Source organism: Triturus cristatus, chromosome 5_1 (assembly GCF_964204655.1).
Source record: "Triturus cristatus chromosome 5_1, aTriCri1.1, whole genome shotgun sequence".
NCBI classification, from domain to species: domain Eukaryota; kingdom Metazoa; phylum Chordata; class Amphibia; order Caudata; family Salamandridae; genus Triturus; species Triturus cristatus.
In genome coordinates, this window is record NC_140587.1 from 221,088,802 (window position 1) to 221,109,330 (window position 20,529).

Sequence of the window (20,529 nt, forward strand, 5' to 3'; positions counted from 1 at the left end):
AAAGTGGGTAATGGAGAGTAGAAATGCAGACTGAGATTTATTGCTAAGAAAACATTAGTGAAAGCACTAAGGGAGAGAATCACAAACATTTTGTTCATCAGCATCAAGGGTATTTTGGGATGCCTATTTACAAAACAAATTTGTGCATGATCAAAATCTATTGTAGATACACAATCTGCATTTCTACAACTAAATTGACTGCCACAAAATGTGCTGTTTAGAGGTATGGCAACCTTGCAGCACACCCTGTACACAAAGGTATCCAGCAAATATTGTGCACTGGGCCACAATTCATTCTCTGTAGAAATCGTGCTTGGCACAGGTTTAAAGCAGGGGAAATCCCTCAATCAGCAAATGATAAACATGTCCACTGCATCACCACCATCTCTGGTCTACTCTTCCTGACATATAGGAGCAGTGAAATACTGAATTCCATTACATTTCTTCCATAATTTTAATGAACACTATTGATGTGTGCAGGCCCTTTAAGGCATGCATATGTCACTGCTGTTTCCATGGCTGATTGACAATGCGGGACAAGTCTTCTATTCCACTGGCAATTTCCCTGGTAAGCTACACCCCTTGGAAGCTGGTTTAGAAAGCCCTGGGTCTCTCATGGTGCCTCTGCCTCTGTTCTTATCTCCTTTTGGTTAATTGCAGCTGGCACAAGAAGGTCTTATCCGAGAAAGAGCTGGAGGAGAGAAACTGATCAGAGAGTGAGAAGAGAGAGAGAAGAGTAGGCAAAAGAGAGAATGAATGGAAGGAAAGAGAGCAATTGCATGAGCAGACAAAGGGAGTGGGGTTGCTTTGATCACTCTTGCTTGAACTGCTTTTGATTCTCCAGTCCAGCCTCGGTGAATGAGTCCAGGGAATGCAGCCTGCTGACATTAGGAGGCCCCACCACTGTGCCAACGTGGCTTATGAGGGCCAAGACATATAAGATTTGTGGGGTGTTCCAACCGTTTTAATATAGCCTGAGTTTAAAGGCACTATAAGTACACAAAACAGTGATGGATGAAATGCCTAAAAATTATCTCAGCGACTGGTAATCACTTGGACCCACGTCCTAATACATCCTTATTTTCCACACTATGACACCCCAGTTTAGACACAGCTATATGCAAATCAGTCTTGACCCTGCTCCAGTAGGAATGGTCCAACCAGAATGCCAAGCCAGGTCCTCCCTGAACCAAAACACAAGCAACCCAGGACCAGATTCTCCCTAGTTATGGGCTCATCAGCCAGGTAAAGTTTAGTTCCAGTGACACAGCGTCCATGGGACCCACATCTGGGCATACCACTCCTACATAAGATGACACAAAAAGTAAACAAAACAGTGGTTGATTGTATGCTTTAATTAATCTCAGCCACTGGTGAATTTTCGGGCTGCATCTCAATCCATTGTAAGTTTGTACACCACACCACCTCAGTTTGGAACCATCTATGTGCAACCCAGTATTGACCCTGCTCCAGTAGGGACAGTCTTGTCCACACTGCCAAGCCAGGTCCTCCCTATACTGGAACACAAGCAACCCAGTACTGTTTTTTCCCTAGTTATGTGCTCCTCAGGCAGGTACAGCTGGGTTCCAGTGACACAGTGTGCACCGGACCCACGTCTGGGCATACTCGTCCCACTTAGGATGACACAATAATTGTACAAAACAATGATGGATGGAATTCTTGAATTAATCTGAGCTGCTGTTTTGTTTACTTACCTTGAGGTATTTCAACTGAAGATAGCCTCACATTTGCTGATCTATCTTTAAGTTCTAAAGTAAGTTGCTTGATTTTCTGTCCATTTTTGGCTTATTCCATAGAAGTCTATCCATACACCCAAAACTACCAGACAAGGAGACTCTTTGCGAATGAAAACCTATTCTGTTTGTTCCAGAATAATTTATTAGTATTATGAAGGTGTTTGACGGTGTTGGAATCGAATAAAGAAAACCACTTACCATGCACTCGCCGCTTCGACGGTGAGCGCAAGGTAAGTGGATTTCTTTATTTTTTATTTTATTTGCCCTTTTTGTCATCTGTCGACTCCCCCTCTACTCCGCCCCACCGCTCCTGCTTTTGCAAGAACGAAATGGATCCATATTTCACAATTCCTGTAGATGGTTGCATTTCTCCATAAAGACAGAGTATGTAGTTCTACAAAGATGAAGGGTTCAGGTATAGGAGCACTCTCTAATCATGATATTTGAATACTGAAGAAAATTGTACAGCTCTGTAGGCATTAATCACACCCTTAACACAGAATACTAAATACAGACTATTACAATAGGGACTGGATTTTGTTGGCATGATTTCTGTGAAACAGGCAAACAGTGGCTCAGTTCGAAGGCCTCTATTTATGTTATAAACAATGGGTTGGTTACTAACAGGAATTGGGTTGAGAACAGGGAATCTAGGGGATGCTGGTGGAGTTTTTAGAGCACTGTATGCATTAAGGATTGGAAGCGGCGTTTCACATTAGTGTTTTTTTTTAGTTTGGTAGGCTTTTCGTATTAACGCATTGTATCTTTGGGATATTTTATGTTGGGAATGTGTTCTGCAAGCAGGGGGGGTTATTATCATGTTTATATCAGTATGGTTTTATGATGGTGTGAGGTGGGATTGTGGAAGGGAGAATCACTGGGGGCTGCAACTTTATTTAAACATATATGACACAGACAGTTCGTATTGAGCAGTTGGTTTAGATGTCCCTTTTAATTTTTCAGTTACACCTGACGAAGGGCCATCGGGCCCGAAATGCATTGGGTGGAGTCTACTCTATATGAATGGTTCACCACGTGTCGCTGTTGAAAGCCCGGATGGGTGTGCAGAAGACATTTGAAAATGTAAAATAAAGAACCATGGTGGAATCACACTGTCGTTGTTGTGATTGAAAACCTATGGATTAACTGCGAAATAAATTTTTTTGACAAGAATATCGGTTTATTATAAGGATCAAAATTGGAGTACTACATTAGCAGCAATTTATAGTGAGGAAAAATTCCTACACTATGCAGTGCGACTGATGGGGGTGTAAATCACGTGCCTTTTTGGATCTTTATCAGTTAGAAGTAAGCCACACTGTAAGAAATAATAGTTGCCAGTGGGTACAGAATGGGACCTTCACCAGTAGCATTAAATGTTGAATCAGCCCTGCTGAAATTAAAAAATGTAGGACTTGAAGGTTGCATACTGATATCTGCAGCAAATGCCGGACTATCCAATTAGCAGTTGAAATTCCCATATATATATATATATATATATATATATATATATATATATATATACTATAAATACTATATACATATATAAAACTTGGGTCCGCTCTTCGTCTCTTGTGTCTTGGGAAGGCATCGACAGTGGCGATTTACGTTCATATATATATATATATATATATATATATATATATATATATATATATATATTATTATCTACTGGCGGTCGCCAGTAGATAGTTATAGTTAGGACCGAGTTTCCATAGGAAATCTGAAAATTCTATTTTGAATAACTTTGGCGCCGGTTGACGAATCCTCGCGAAATTTTCAAAACTAATGGGGCGCTCCGTTCAGCTCCTACCCTGAAAGTCTCGGGGTGATTAGTCAAGCGGGGGCCGAGAAAAAAGGGGGGTGCCAAAACGCGTTTTCCCCATGCATTTTTCCATAGGACTTTTAGTCGAAGGTACAGCCCGAACGGCTGAACAGAATTACTTGAAATTTGGCAGAGAGGTAGTCCTCAGGTCAGGGAAGTGCCTTTTGCAGGTCTGGTGTCAATCTGTTCAGTAGTTCCTGAGAAAATAGCATTTAAAAGCATATAAATATCTATAAGCGCGCACCGTGCGCGCACCGTGCGAGCACCCTAACGTGCGCGAGCGTAATTCTGATTGGTGGTTACATGTTAGTCAACGTTCGAATCGGTCGAAATCAGGAAGTGTCGGCCGCCATTTTGTTTGTTTTCAGTGCGAGAGTGAAAAAGGAAGGTGGCGAACGTGAAAAGGGGGCAGGGTAGAGAGTTCCTGACCCCGAAGGCAGAAATAAAAATTGTTCTTTTTTTTTTTTAAATCGCGGGGGTGCGCGCACCGTGCGCGCACGGGGAAAAACCAAAAAATAATAATAATAATTTTAATACGTAGTTTATTGCAAAATAAATATATAAAAAAAATAATAATACATAAATAAATTAGCATTTAAAAAAACGTACAAATTCACTGAAAAAAACATAGGTTTCACACACGTTATAGTTAGGAATTAGCATTTAAAAAACCTTGCAAATTCACTTAAAAAACCATAGGTTTCACACATGTTATAGTTAGGTGGATAGTTCACTCGTAAAAAACCAATGAAATTCCCCCGTTATAGTTAGTTCAGGTAACTATAACTCGCGCGACCGCCACTCTATCACAAGGATGATGTCATCAGTGATGTCATGAGTGATGCCACTGGCCATGTCATGAGTGATGTAATATGTGACGTAATGTAATATGTGACGTCATGAGCAGTGGATTGCGGGCGCGCGAGTTATAGTTATCTGAACTAACTATAACGGGGGAATTTCATTGGTTTTTTACGAGTGAAATATCCACCTAACTATAATATGTGTGAAACCTATGGTTTTTTAAGTGAATATATATATATATATATGATCAAGACCGCTGTGCCGGTCGAAACGCGTCAAGAACCGAATGAAGTTTTGTGAGAATAAATTGAGCGACTAACTCTGCACCAGCATACCTGTGTCCGTGTCTTGCTGTAGCACCGGCTGGTGCTACGAAAGGAGGATTTGATATATATATATATATATATATATATATATATATATATATATATATAGATATATATATATATCCAGACAAAGGGATCCAAATTCCGGGGCACACTGTCAGCGGGTGCTCAGCATAACGGGCCGGATCCTGGCCACGGAAAACCACAATAATTATCCAAAGATGCGGCACTCGGGAAGGAGGTGATTTCAAACAGTTTCTTTATTATTTACACAGCTCAACCAACGCGTTTCAGCCAATGGCCTTGCTCACGGTTAGTGAGTCCTTCTTCTATGGCACTATATATACACCCAGCTGGCCTTAGTATGGCATTGTGGGAAATGTAGTGCAATCAAAACAATGTTGTGCAATTTAACCAAAAGAAAATCGATCATATATTGTATTTAACAAGTAGATGAATTAGCATCAACGGGTCATGGTATAGTACCTGAAACGCAAAGGTATGCAAGCAACTTATAGGTCATAGAGCATATTCAGCCTGGTGTCTCTGTATAGTACAAGGTATTGCCAAACGGCGGGATATCTGAACTCAGAAAGTAAAAAGTAGGTAGGAGAGGGTACTCTGTAGTGTCAAAAAAGAAGAAGAAAGGATCAGTGCTTAAAGTGCATGAGAGAGGGAAAGAAAAGGTGAGAAAGAGAAAGAGGGAAAAAGGGAGGATAAAGGAGACGGGATAAATGTTGCTGTCTCAAAATGTCATTGGTGGCTAAGGAAAACGAAGTTTATGCCAAGTGCACGTAAAGTTCTTCATCATTGTTCATCCCTTTCGGGGTCTTAGTTTGTAATCTGATGATATAGCGGGATTCCAACTGTCGCAGTTTTTTAGTTCTATCGCCACCGCGTTCGTTTGGCATGATAGTGTCAATTCCATAGTAGCACATTGCTCGCCAGTCACCTTTTTGGCATGTTATCATATGTTTAGCAGTTGCATATGTGGTATCCTTATTTTTAACTGCTCGGATGTGCTCCAGAATGCGCTTTTTGAGTGGACAGATAGTACTACCTACGTACTTGTGACCGCAGGTGCATTCAATGATGTAAATGGCAAATTTGGTATTGCAAGTTATTCTTTTACTGATGTTTATAGTGTTTCCATTTGGCTCAGCAATGTGTTTCACGTTTTTTCCAATTTTGCAAGCCTTGCAAGAGTTACATTTAGTAAACCCATTTTGTTGTTCAATTAACCAGCTGGTTTTTGCTTCCTGAACGAAGTGGCTCTTAACAAGCATGTCCTTCAACGATGTCGTTTTTCTGTACGTTACTGTCGGTCTTACTCCAACAAGTTTCCCAATGTCAGGATCTTTTGTGATCAAGTGCCAATGTTTCTTAATTTTGCTCAAAATGAGCGCACTTTCTTTGCTGTACGTGGTGATAAACCTAGGAACTTGTTTATCATCTTCAGGGGTTGGTTTGGTTTTAGGCATAAGAGTATCCGCTCTTGTTTTGGCATCAATTCTATTCTTATTCCGCTTTAGGATGGATTCAGTATAGCCTCTTTGTTTGAGCCTTTCCATGGATTCATATATTTGGCTCTCTGCATCTTCTGGTTTAGAGCAGTTACGTTTGAGTCTTATGAATTCTCCAAAGGGAATACTGTTCAACAATGGTTTGGGGTGAAAACTGGTTCCATGTAGAATGCTATTAGTAGCCGTTTTCTTCCTATAAAGAGTTGAATGGATCTGGTTGTTTTCAATATAGATCAGGGTGTCGAGAAATGGAATCTTCGATCTGCTCATCTCATATGTAAAAGATAGGCCAATGTTGTTGTTATTCAGTTTATCAAAATAATTTCGAAAGTCCCCATCTGTGCCATTCCAGATGAGGAACAGGTCATCGATGTAACGGACCCATAAAATGATTTTGTCCATCTCTTCCTGATTGTCTGAGTTCCAGGCTATTGTCTTTTCCCACCATCCCATAGTGATGTTGGCGTAGTTTACAGAAAAGGAAATGCCCATTGCCGTTCCACACATTTGTTTAAAGAGTTCTTTGTTGAAACAGAAGATGTTGTTAGTAAGACATATCTCGATCATACTGAGTAACATTTGTGTGTGCTTCATTTCAGTTATTTTCCTTTGTTTTAAAAAGTAGGTACAGGCTTGCATTCCCACTTCATGACGTATTGACGTGTAAAGTGACACAACGTCTATGGTGACTAAAAGGTATTGGTTGTTCCAAGAAGTTCCATCCAGGATCCGGAGGAAGTCACCAGTGTCCCTGATGTAAGAGCTCATACTCTGAGCGATGGGGGCAAGAAAATGATCCACATATTCTGAAATATTTTCATATAGTGATTGACATGAAGAGACGATCGGTCTGCCTGGTGGGTGATTCAGGGTTTTATGAATTTTGGGTAAAAAGTAAATGGTCGGTATGACCGGAAATTCATTCGTTAAGAATTTAAGTTCTTCTTTGTTGATTAGGTTGTCCTTATGCCATCCAGTTAGTTTGGTCTCAAGTTCATGTAACATTTTATTCATTGGGTTGGTGGTAATCCTGTTGTAATTTGTGGAGTCATTTAATTGTCTGTATGCTTCAACTAGGTAGTCCGTGGTGTTTAACAATACGGTGTTACCACCTTTATCAGCTGGTTTGATAGTTAAGCTTTTGTCTCGCATCAGTTGTTTGATTGCTTCCCGTTCTTTTTTACTTAAATTTTCTCTGTTTGTGTTGTTTCTGGTGTTCCTGATTTTATTAAGTTCTTCGATTATGGCTTCACTGAATTGGTCAAAGCGGTTCCCTGGTGGTAAAACAGGGCAATACTTAGACTTTCTTTTTAGCCCACTGTTAGTTCTTTTATCCGTTTCAATTGACAGATGGTCCAAAACTTGTTCTTCTGTCATGTCGTCATCTTCTAGATTGTATAGGAGGTCAAAAATAGTTTTTAAGTCGGTAGCTTGATCGATATTGAGCAATGGATCCAAATTGGATGTCTGATCATTGTTGTGTGCAGAATCAATTGGTAAGTCTTTAGAGGTTTTATTGGCATGAACTTTGGCTAGTTTAAGCTTGCGGATGTATTTATATAGGTCTATTCTCACTTGTGTGTGATCAAAGTGGCTTTCTGGGCAAAAAGATAATCCTTTGTTTAAAGCAGAAGTTTCTTCAGGTGTCAATATATGATTTGAAAGATTGATAATTAGGTTGACATCATTCATTTTCGACTTCGTAGTGGATATTGCCTTTTTGCGTTTTGCGCGTCTGGTTTTTCTAGTGCTTGCGAGGCATTCTCCCCTCGTCCTCGTCCGCGCCTTTGGTACCTTCCGCGGCCTCTTCCTCGTGTTAAGGTCTGGTCTACATGCATCAGGCGCATTTCCTCTAAAAAATTGGTTTTTGGTCCAGGTGTAGCCCCAGTGTGTAGTTCTCCTTCACTGAGGTCTGATTCGCTTGCCGTTGTGCTGCCTGTAGCTCCCAACGTGTTCACTGGGTAATTTTTCTTTAATGTTTCAAATCGTTTGGCAAATGTTAGGATTCTGCCATACCGGTAATCCTGTTCGTCTCTAATGAATTTGCGTTTTTTCCGCTCCTGGATTTCATTTTCATAGTTTTCTAATCTTGATTCCATTTCTTTACGCAATTTAGTAATTTCCTCCACATTGGTATGTGCTTGTATCAGTGTCTCCAATTCATCCAACTGATTAGTAATTTCAGTTAAATCTATTTTAGCGTGCTTAATTAGAATTCGCATCATGTTCGCGGAACACTGGGCGTTGTTCTCTGCCCATTCCTCAAGAAGATCAATTTTAGTGTCCGGATGTGTAGGCATAGTGAAAATGCGTAGCCCTCTTGGTACTCTCTTGACTTCTAAGTAGTTCTCAAGGGCAAGTATCTCCCAGCTCTTGTTTATCTCCATTTTATACAATCTTTCTGCTTTGTTAAATTGCTGCTTGATCGTAAGGTCAACTGATGGGACTGATGAAATTGGTTCTTTAGCAGCGTCTCCTGTTGTACTCTCAACAATTTTAAACAATGTTGCCGCCGTTGTTGCTCGTCTACCTTTGCGAGCTTCCATCTTCCTGTATTTTCAGATCGGAAAACACTTTGGGCTGTGTGTATATTTTATATGGCTTTGATCAGTCTGATCTCGCTTCCCTGCCGGTTTGAGAGGAGGCCCCCGTTGTGTGAATACACAAATCAGGTCGTGTGCGTCCAGCTTCAAAGCAATGGCCGCTTCGAGAAATGCGCTAAATTATCAGGCAAGTGTCACTCACCTTGGTGAAGGCTCCCGTAAAGGCGGCGTCCTCCGGCTCCGTCCTACGGCGCTTCGTTCCAAAGTAAGCTACTTCTTATCATATATATATATATATCCAAACGAAGGTTTGCTCAAAGCAGTGAAGACGCCACACGCGATGTCAAATTCCACCTTTAATTGTAGGGTAGGCAGTAGCAAAATACAGTCGTGACCTTCCAGCGCTACATTGGCCATACACTCCAGACGCGTTTCGGGATAGTCCCCTTGATCACTGGTATGGCGTGTGGTGGGAAACAGCTGTGCAAAGTGAACTCGCACTTGCGGTTGTTTTTGAAATGGTCCCGCCCTCATAGGCGTGTGCAAAAGTGCATGCTGGTTCTTAGAGTTCCAAAGGGTAAATCCATAGTGGAGCCGCTGTTTTAACCCTTCCAATTTCATTTTAACCATCGGGTCGCTGTTTCGGACAGGGCTGTTCTTGTTGCACGTCTTGTGCCACACCGAACAGGCAACATCGCTCCCTGATTGCACCGTTGTATTACAGTGCAAGGATCCGTTTCACAACGGTGGGGCATCTTCGTGGCCAGAGCGGGCCACTATACATCCAAACGAAGGTTTGCTCAAAGCAGTGAAGACGCCACACGCGATGTCAAATTCCACCTTTAATTGTAGGGTAGGCAGCAGCAAAATACAGTCGTGACCTTCCAGCGCTACATTGGCCATACACTCCAGACGCGTTTCGGGATAGTCCCCTTGATCACTGGTATGGCGTGTGGTGGGAAACAGCTGTGCAAAGTGAACTCGCACTCGCGGTTGTTTTTGAAATGGTCCCGCCCTCATGGGCGTGTGCAAAAGTGCATGCTGGTTCTTAGAGTTCCAAAGGGTAAATCCATAGTGGAGCCGCTGTTTTAACCCTTCCAATTTCATTTTAACCATCGGGTCGCTGTTTCGGACAGGGCTGTTCTTGTTGCTCGTCTTGTGCCACACCGAACAGGCAACATCGCTCCCTGATTGCACCGTTGTATTACAGTGCAAGGATCCGTTTCACAACGGTGGGGCATCTTCGTGGCCAGAGCGGGCCACTATACATCCAAACGAAGGTTTGCTCAAAGCAGTGAAGACGCCACACGCGATGTCAAACTCCACCTTTAATTGTAGGGTAGGCAGCAGCAAAATAAGTCGTGACCTTCCAGCGCTACATTGGCCATACACTCCAGACGCGTTTCGGGATAGTCCCCTTGATCACTGGTATGGCGTGTGGTGGGAAACAGCTGTGCAAAGTGAACTCGCACTCGCGGTTGTTTTTGAAATGGTCCCGCCCTCATGGGCGTGTGCAAAAGTGCATGCTGGTTCTTAGAGTTCCAAAGGGTAAATCCATAGTGGAGCCGCTGTTTTAACCCTTCCAATTTCATTTTAACCATCGGGTCGCTGTTTCGGACAGGGCTGTTCTTGTTGCTCGTCTTGTGCCACACCGAACAGGCAACATCGCTCCCTGATTGCACCGTTGTATTACAGTGCAAGGATCCGTTTCACAACGGTGGGACATCTTCGTGGCCAGAGCGGGCCACTATACATCCAAACGAAGGTTTGCTCAAAGCAGTGAAGACGCCACACGCGATGTCAAATTCCACCTTTAATTGTAGGGTAGGCAGCAGCAAAATAAGTCGTGACCTTCCAGCGCTACATTGGCCATACACTCCAGACGCGTTTCGGGATAGTCCCCTTGATCACTGGTATGGCGTGTGGTGGGAAACAGCTGTGCAAAGTGAACTCGCACTCGCGGTTGTTTTTGAAATGGTCCCGCCCTCATGGGCGTGTGCAAAAGTGCATGCTGGTTCTTAGAGTTCCAAAGGGTAAATCCATAGTGGAGCCGCTGTTTTAACCCTTCCAATTTCATTTTAACCATCGGGTCGCTGTTTCGGACAGGGCTGTTCTTGTTGCTCGTCTTGTGCCACACCGAACAGGCAACATCGCTCCCTGATTGCACCGTTGTATTACAGTGCAAGGATCCGTTTAACAACAGTGGGGCATCTTCGTGGCCAGAGCGGGCCACTATACATCCAAACGAAGGTTTGCTCAAAGCAGTGAAGACGCCACACGCGATGTCAAATTCCACCTTTAATTGTAGGGTAGGCAGCAGCAAAATACAGTCGTGACCTTCCAGCGCTACATTGGCCATACACTCCAGACGCGTTTCGGGATAGTCCCCTTGATCACTGGTATGGCGTGTGGTGGGAAACAGCTGTGCAAAGTGAACTCGCACTCGCGGTTGTTTTTGAAATGGTCCCGCCCTCATGGGCGTGTGCAAAAGTGCATGCTGGTTCTTAGAGTTCCAAAGGGTAAATCCATAGTGGAGCCGCTGTTTTAACCCTTCCAATTTCATTTTAACCATCGGGTCGCTGTTTCGGACAGGGCTGTTCTTGTTGCTCGTCTTGTGCCACACCGAACAGGCAACATCGCTCCCTGATTGCACCGTTGTATTACAGTGCAAGGATCCGTTTCACAACGGTGGGGCATCTTCGTGGCCAGAGCGGGCCACTATACATCCAAAATATATGCATTATAACCAAGTGACATCTGAACAAGATCATAGTTTTTTGCAATGCAAGCGCTCTGCAGCGTCTGGGGGCTATGCCCATGCTTTTTAATTCCCAAAAAACAGAAAAGCAGCAATGGTAAAAATGCACTTCATTTATAGATTCTAAATCTGCTTCTAGGCACTGTATATGTGGTGGCTATGCATGTTGTTCAGTCCGTACAGTTTGTGAATGCGGAACATCAGCAAAGTTTCCTCGAAAATTAGGAAATACTCTTCATGCTAAATCTACAAACCAATGGATCTCACTGTAACATTTGTTTCTGTAGCATTCTTCCCCAAACTCATCGTCAGAAGATGGCCCCCTCTCAGTCCTTCTTACTGGCCCTCTTTCAGAAGTCACATTTCACAATGACCCAATATGGGTTCCTTCACCTGTCGTGCCATCCAGTTACACTGCATTTAGACTGTACCATACTGTGTAACTTAAATAATCTTTTATTGCTAAGGCTCCTAGTTTTCCTTGTTTACTGCTTTTTACAGGTAAATACAGACAGAAAGCAATGTGTTTCCTGTCTGTATTTATTTTTAAAACTGCAAAAAAATACAGAAAATTGTGCTTCTTGTGAGCAGCTCTCCATGCTGTCCTTCATGAGTTCCAGGCCCACAGCAGAGCAGATAGACAGCATGGGGAGTTAATGAACAGGATGAGATTTCCTTAAATACGTGCATATGTTAACATAAATGTGTATACAATGCCACTATTTACCTGTGGGTGTAGCATTTTGTTATATTTGGCTGCCGAATTTTCTAAACAGTAACAGGCATCAAAGTATGAGTGCATGTTTATCAGGTAAATATATGTGTCAATATACAATTTTATGATTTCATTTTATCTCAAAACAAAAATAAATATGGATAAATCCCCCCAAAATTGCCCAAAAAATAAATATGGATAAATAAAGACGGAAATGTTAAAAAAATGAATACCATAAAACTGGGAGCCTTTTTTTGTAACCCACTTTAGAATTTTGCGTAATCATCCATTTAGGCTTTCTTAATATAGCACTCCCTCTTTCATAGTCATACAAAACTGTATGACTTCTGCCTGTTTGTTCTAAACTTCTTCTAAACAACCAAAGTAAAGTGTCAAGCAAGAATCGACTGTCAGATGTTCAAACTTACAGCTTCTGGTTGTATCTTCGTGCTTTGGGACGAATGCAGAAGACTGGATTATATCTATTTACTGAAGGGGAAGGGCTTTATTCTAAACTTGTAATGCAGTTTTACTGTAGACATTGAAAAGTTGACCAGTTCAAGATCTTCTAAGACTGATCTTGTCATTCTTTCTTTCTCTTGCTCTGCATTCTAGGTTATGGGCATGCTGCTCCAGGGACGGATGCTGGGAAGGCCTTCTGCATGTTCTATGCTGTTCTGGGAATCCCGCTCACGCTGGTGATGTTCCAGAGCCTTGGCGAGCGCATGAACACCTTCGTCAAGTACCTCCTGAAGCGCATCAAGAAGTGCTGCGGGATGAGGAGCACGGAGGTCTCCATGGAGAACATGGTCACGGTGGGCTTCTTCTCCTGCATGGGCACCTTGTGCATCGGAGCAGCTGCCTTCTCCCACTATGAGGATTGGAGCTTTTTCCAGTCATATTATTATTGCTTTATAACATTGACTACAATAGGGTTTGGAGACTATGTGGCACTGCAGAAAAACAGAGCCCTCCAAAAGAAGCCACTCTATGTGGCCTTTAGCTTTATGTACATCCTGGTGGGCTTGACGGTCATTGGGGCGTTTCTAAATCTTGTTGTTCTCAGGTTCTTGACCATGAACAGTGAGGACGAGAGGCGGGATGCCGAGGAGCGGGCATCCCTGGCAGGGAACCGCAACAGCATGATCATCCACATCCAAGAAGACTCTCAGCACGGGAGGCCACGCTACAAGGCCGAAGTGACAGACTTGCAGTCCATGTGTTCTTGCATGTGCTACAGATCCCACGAGTATACCAGCCGGGTGGTGTCCCACCAGAATTCATATAGCTCCAAGCTGAACCCTCAGTACTTTCACTCCATCTCCTACAAAATAGAGGAGATCTCACCAAGCACATTGAAGAACAGCCTTTTCCCCTCCCCGGCAAGCTCCATTTCCCCTGGGTTGCACAGCTTTACAGATAACCACCGGTTAATGAAAAGGCGAAAATCAATATAAAGACGTGAATTGTTTTGATTTAGGTCATCTCTCTAGCGGAATCCTTCTGAGAGGGAGATGGAGCAAAAAATGAGGCAAGCAAGCCTGCTCTCCTCCAAGACTCAGACCAGAGCATGAAGCATGGATTACTACTCCTCCAACAAAGTATGCCTTACATTACCCCCTCTGGTGGATGTCCGAGGATTGACCGCTTAATGTGGAATAAAGTTGGTACCAAATCCAAAGCCGCACACAAGCCAGGGGCATATTTCTCTTGCCCCTGACTCTTCTGACCTAACAGACAATTATTTTTCTCCAGAAAATATGGATGGTCAAGAACGTGTGCACATGCGTGAGTGAGTGTGTGCAATCCCATAATCAGTGCCATGAAAGAAATTTAAAAGCATCAGGTATTATTTTGTTCAAGGCAATTGTGTTACAGCCTGCTTTTAACTTTTAGACTGATTCCAAAAGAGAAAATAATGCCAAATTTATTTACTTTTCATTTGTTTTTCCTTTTTTTTGCCAGTCCAAGCAAAGCATGCGCAACGAGCAGTCTATATAACAGGTGTAAAATTATACTTTTTTTTAATGCTAGGCTCTAGATTGTATAAAAAAGAACAGAAGATGATGGATCTTTTAAGCTTGCCAGTTCAAAATAATAAAAAGCATGCACTTTGTAAAACTGGTATGCATTATAAACACAAAAAGAAAAAAAACTAGCAATGAAAATATTAATCAAAAGCATATAATATGAAAACTTTGTTATGACATTATTGTACCTTGATTTTGCCATTACTATTTCAACATTTTGCTCTACTACAGATAGACTCAAAGGGAACTTGGGACATTGTTGGAACAGAAGTTTACTTTTCTTCATTTACTCTCATTTCTAAAATATTTCTATGCAGCAGTCACCTGCATGAATACGAAATATATTTTTGGAATGATAGGATAGCGAGGAGTATAAATCAATGGATATACACTATCATTGTCCTTAAAATAATGAGAGGGCATTCTTGTTACACAAAACTATATTTTTGGCTCTATGTATGTGTGAATGCATATATATGTAGATAGCATACTTTGTCTGTTTGTGTGTGGATCTCTCTCACACACACACACTTTACAAACCCTCAATCACTTTACAGATAAAACCCCATATGGTCTTAGGGTATGACTTCTACACGTGAAACAACGCATTGAATATACCATGTTTGCAAATCTATAAGGAGTAGTATGTCATTTCTTACAATCGCTAAAGGACAGGAGGGGCGTCATGACCCCCTTAAGGCTACTACGCTGTAGAGTTATGGTAATCAATAGCATTTTGGCCTTGGTGCACTCACAAACAGAGACCTACACTCATGCACACACCCACACACACACAGACGCATGTGTGTGCATACACACACACGTGTGCACGCGTGTGAACACACACATTTACTTACAATCAATATATACATATTACATGACTAGGCTTACACATGGATTAAAAATACTTTGTTCAAAGTGATGGCACATCAGTGAGAAGCAGCCGCGGCCTGCGCAGGTAAGAGCGGTTGGACGGTGGTGCCGGGCGGGTGGGCGGCATTCAACAGACATCCACGAGGGAAAATTAAATAAATAACTAATTTTCCCTCGTCGTCTTCTGTTGAATCATCCGGCCCACCACTCTTACCTGCACTGTCCGTGGCTGTGGATTTTCAACCACTCTAAACTCTTGGGAAAAAATGACATCATATAATATAAGAAATCATAATGATTAGGGTCGTTTCCTATAATGCCATTATGAGGGTGTCACTGAAAGTTTTCAAATCATTCGACCTTTGGATGTCATTACAGTACTACAAGGCTTGCATCCTATCCAGATCTGTGGACTAGAGCACATGTACAGATATAAATCATCCACACATATTACAAACACGTAGGCATACATGTATATATATATATATATACCATGAATTTGCCACTGATTAATTTTCAATTATGACTTGCAAATAATAGAAAGCCTATAGTGGTCTCAGGAAGAATTGCTTTAAAAGAGGGTATCCTCTATATTGACCTGATGGAAATGTATAAAAGTATTTTTAAAAAGTTCCAAAGCTTGAAATATTCTAGTATTGCTAAAGACTACTAGTAAGAATGTGATTTTTGGGTTCCCAAGTAGGGCCTGGTTCATGTCTTCCAAATGACATGAACTCTCATTTCCTGTCAAAGGTGCCCTTGTCCTCTGTTGACTGTTTCAGGTGCCTGAGGGCTGTTTTGATAGGAATGGACCATGCGCATTGGTCCATAAGCTTTCGTCTCTGGGCCAAGCTGAAGCCTAAACCAGTGCTCACACTCACCATCTCCTTTGGCTAGGAGCAGGCTAGATGACACAAGACTACTAATCTGCTTCAAAAACCATCGTTCAATAAATAAAGATGGAAGTTCCTTTGTAGCCGGCCTCCTCAAGGTCCAGAAAACCGCACCGCTATATGTATTATCAGCAACCGGATCATGCCAGATTAGAATCGGGGATCTTTGGTGGTTGCAATTGACTTCTTGTAAGATTGAAGGATACCTTTTCCATCCAAATTCAATTAAGCGGCTTGAGTTAGTTACAAGTCGACACCTACTTTAACTAGGATTACAACTACTTTAACCCCTTCAGTGCCCCGCCCTTTCCCCGCCCTGTGGCGGGCGTTACATTAGCGGGCGGGGTTCATGACGAGATAGTCTCGTCATGGGCACAGCGCAACCGTGCTCCATGACGAGACTATCTCGTCATGGGCACTGAAGAGGTTAAGAGAGTCTCAAAACTAGCACATTATCAGACTAACATCTACAGCTGATCGTAGAATAATTCCGCAAGTTACCACACGCCCTTGTATATTGAGAAGCTAAAACTATCTGCAATTTGTACCTGTAGAAGATAGAACCCCAGAAGCTCTTAGGAGCATTCCTGAAATTATTCCAGCATCGAGCATTGAAGTTACAGCGAACTGCAATGTATAACTCCAGCCCGCGGTGACTGGACGCTCTCAGGGCATTCAGCACAGAAAGGAACACTCTTTTCAACTTTCCTATGTTTTTGAACATGTTTCCACCGGGAGGACTGCTCCACAGGGCACTGTAAATCTCAGAATCCTTCAGATGTTAAAATCTGAGGCTGGAGTGGACTGACTCCCTCTGCTGGGGGTGACCTGCGATGTTCTCGCCAGCTTGGATCAGTCAGTCCGCACTGGGAATCGCCATTTGAGCTTCTCTGTGCCAGTCCTCAGCTAAGAAAAAAGCACAGTCTGTGATGCGCAAAACTTCTACTTCGGAAAGCATCTTCTTTTCTGATGAATTATCCTGCTAATGTCCCGTTCTAGGAGCAGAAACACCCAGTTTTTTGTACATCACTGTGAATTATGTCGCTGCCAGTAGGGAGGGTGGCAACCATCAATTCAATGATACTTTTAAAATGTTAGCAGCACACACCATTTATCATAAAAACAACTTCAAGTCCAGGAAGAGGGTGAGCTCTTTTGGTTCCTAGGCATGAGCACATATCCGGCACACAATGAGAGTGAGAGGGCTATTTGGTGATCAGCGGGCACTCGGTTATCCCTTACTCACTTTGGCACTTGGCATGAAATGCCCTTTCAAAATGATCCAGCCTGTGTGAAGAAGTCAAACTTACCACCGTACACTCGATTGTTCTCTAATTATTGTGAATTAGCTGAAATAAATCATGCGCACTACCAATCTTAATAAGTTTCCTAAACAAAGTTCTGTGCTCAGTAAAAAGTGGACATAGTGGTCAGAAACCTGATTCCAGGACTCAGTGAATTCCAAAATTGGGTCCCAACATGGAGAATGACATGAAGTGCATCTTTCATTTCATAGAGAGACACCTAAAATGCTGGGTGGGTCTCTTCCGTCATCACCACTAGACTGGGCGTAAAAGTTCTTGGTAAACTCAGTGTCTCTTTCTACAATGATTCAGCGGCCATCAGAGATCATCACTTCTAGTCTGAGGGTAAATGTTATTCATAAAATCAGGCTCTTTCTACAATGTTTCAGCGCCAGGAGAGGTCATCGCTGTTAGACTGAGGGTATATGTTCTTTATAAAGCTATTTTCTCTTTCTATTATGATTCAGCGGCCATGAGAGCTCATCGCTATTAGACTGAGGGTAAACGTTCTTCGTTCAGCCAGTGTCTCTTTCTACAATGATTCAGCTACCATGAGAGGTGCCTATAAAAAGTTCTGTGACAGAGACAAATACCTGGATGATAATGTGTTAATTGGTCATCATCAAGTCATTGCGGTCACTTTCCTCTGTTGAGTGTGGGGCAGGTTTTATGTTAAAGTTGTCTAAATTCCAGGTTTCAGGGAGTTTGAAGCTGTTGACGTTTGAAAGGAAGCATATAGTTCCACTGCCCAATAGGTTGTATCCAAAGAGCCAACTTGATTAATAATTTTGTAGAGAAATGCGTGTTTTACATATATGAAATTTGCCAATTTAAGTGATGTCTAAGCTCAGCATACAGCATTTGCTGTGAGCCCATTACACCTGAGTCTAGCGTATGCTCACTCATAGGGGCAAGTAAGCGCTTTGAGAGGTCGAGGTGGAACAGATCCCTATTGTTTAGACAAACATTCTTTCTAAGAGTAGATTTTGTCATGCTGTATAGACTGTTGATCTAAATAAGTTAATTTAACACAATCCCTTTGATCTTCTCTACTACCACATGCAAATAAGTAAAAAAGAAATCCATCAAATGAGATCTGAGTGCAGGTGAGTTATCTCTCGCGAGAATGCTGCTTTATATCACATAACCAAAGAAGGCTAAGTCCAGCTTGCACATGTCAATGGAGCAGTTGATGCCTAATGGTCTAGTGCACAATTTGCATCACTATTATCAGCTCCTAGGAGGACAGTTAGCACTAATTTCCTGGAAGAAATACCAACAATGGTTCTTCTCAATTTCCAGTCTGGGACAAGTTGTGATGAAGTGTGTAAGATACCATCACATTATGATCAAGAGATACAAAATAGATAAGCATGCAAGTCCTGCCACTTTATTAAACATAGGTATGTCCCTTAAAAACTTTCTCATGTGTCTAGTGGATGAATAGGTGTTAGCTATCCCCTTCCAGGTGGTCTACCACAATACAGAGTATTAAATAGCGTCCTGCCAAAATAGCATAGCAAGAATACCGACTACAGCAAAATTGTCTTAGTATATATAGGCAAGTATAGATTTGCTATTCTTAACTCAATATTTGGCCCCCAAATGATATATATATCTTCAAGGCACATTGATGTGGACTTATCCATACCTGCATTATGTATTTACGAAAACAATATTGTAGTAGTCGATATGACATTAGGGCAGGGCAATATTTTGTTAATCAAAATTGTGCCATTTATCCCTCTTTTCAAATCATAGATGGCTTTCCAGAAATAGCTTTCCAACTTGAGGCTTTGATAATTTAGAGTATTCCAGGCTTCCAAAGCTATAAGAGCAGCATGGGGGGGAGATAATCATCATTTTTAACGAATATTGATTTAGTAAACAACTTTTGTTGTGCTCAATCTGGCAAACAGCCCACCATGTGGCAGACTGTCATAACTGCTGATGCTGCCAATTAAGAGCAGAGCACTGGAAACCACCTGCTCAAATTAAGCACTGGTGCATGGGTCACATAAATTATATGTGCAAAAATAGCAAACAGTTAAGAATTGTGTCAGTGATATTACAGGGAGCTGCTGGCCATTCATCTCTTTGTGAATCGATGGCATCATTTAGATGCTGATGACCCATGGAGGGGGGAAGTCTCTCAGTGCCCTTCCTATGCCATAGAGCCCCTCAAATTCTTCAGACTGGAGCAGTAGGGGCTGTTACAGAACCACCATCATGTACACCTTTCTTCTAAAGCCAGAGGTACCACTTAAATTCTCATAGAAAAATAGCTGAGCATGCTCTCTTCCCTGCTTGCTGGCTCCGCTGCGCGTGTCGCAGCGGAACACATTACCAGACAGAGCGCGACGCAGCAGCACTGATAGCGGCTAAATAGTTCCATTAGGGATGATTGAGCAGATAGACCGATACTGTCATCTTGCCACATAATGTCATTTTCCCCATGTCTCCTTTTCATTGCTGGTTATTAAGCATTAAAAATATAATGAGGCTCGCGGCACGCCTTCATGCTTCTCATCAGAACAACACAATTCCAACTCCCTGCAGTGTACTTGATTATATAATATTCCTATTACCCTATTATATTACACGGTAGCACTGGAGAGAAAGAAAAGAATCGGTGCGATCAGGGCAGGACAGAAATAGCTTGGAGTGAACCTGCGGTGATATGCAAATTAGACGGGATAATAGAACATTGTTGGAAATGCTCCTCATCTCAGTGGAATCACCGCTGACCGTGAGCAGTTCACAAGAAGGAAGCCGCTGACCCCAATGGTGTCCACGTGGTCTGTGGCCCCAACATTGCCACATTAAAGGACCAGTGATATCAGGGAGAGGTCGATAAAGCCCTGTTTCAATTCAATATCTTTATCCGATTGTAAAAACAATCATAATAGAGCATACACATATCTTAATACAAAGATAAAACCCATAATAGAGCATACATATATCTTAATACAAAGATAGAACCCATAATAGAGCATACATATATCTTAATACAAAGATAAAACCCATAATAGAGCATACATATATCTTAATACAAAGATAGAACCCATAATAGAGCATACATATATCTTAATACAAAGATAGAACCCATAATAGAGCATACATATATCTTAATACAAAGATAGAACCCATAATAGAGCATACATATATCTTAATAAAA

The 20,529-nt window shown here is 42.0% G+C and overlaps 1 protein-coding gene across 1 annotated transcript in view; it reads left to right on the plus strand.

Moving 5' to 3' along the window:
• Positions 1–14,528, plus strand: part of KCNK9 (potassium two pore domain channel subfamily K member 9) — a 352,513-nt gene extending 337,985 nt beyond the window's left edge. Inside the window, exon 2 of the mRNA XM_085604865.1 lies at positions 12,867–14,528. Within this exon, the coding sequence (XP_085460991.1) occupies positions 12,867–13,708 (842 nt within the window). The 3' untranslated portion in view covers positions 13,709–14,528. The remainder of the gene's footprint in view (positions 1–12,866) is intronic.
• Positions 14,529–20,529: the final 6,001 nt, after the last annotated feature.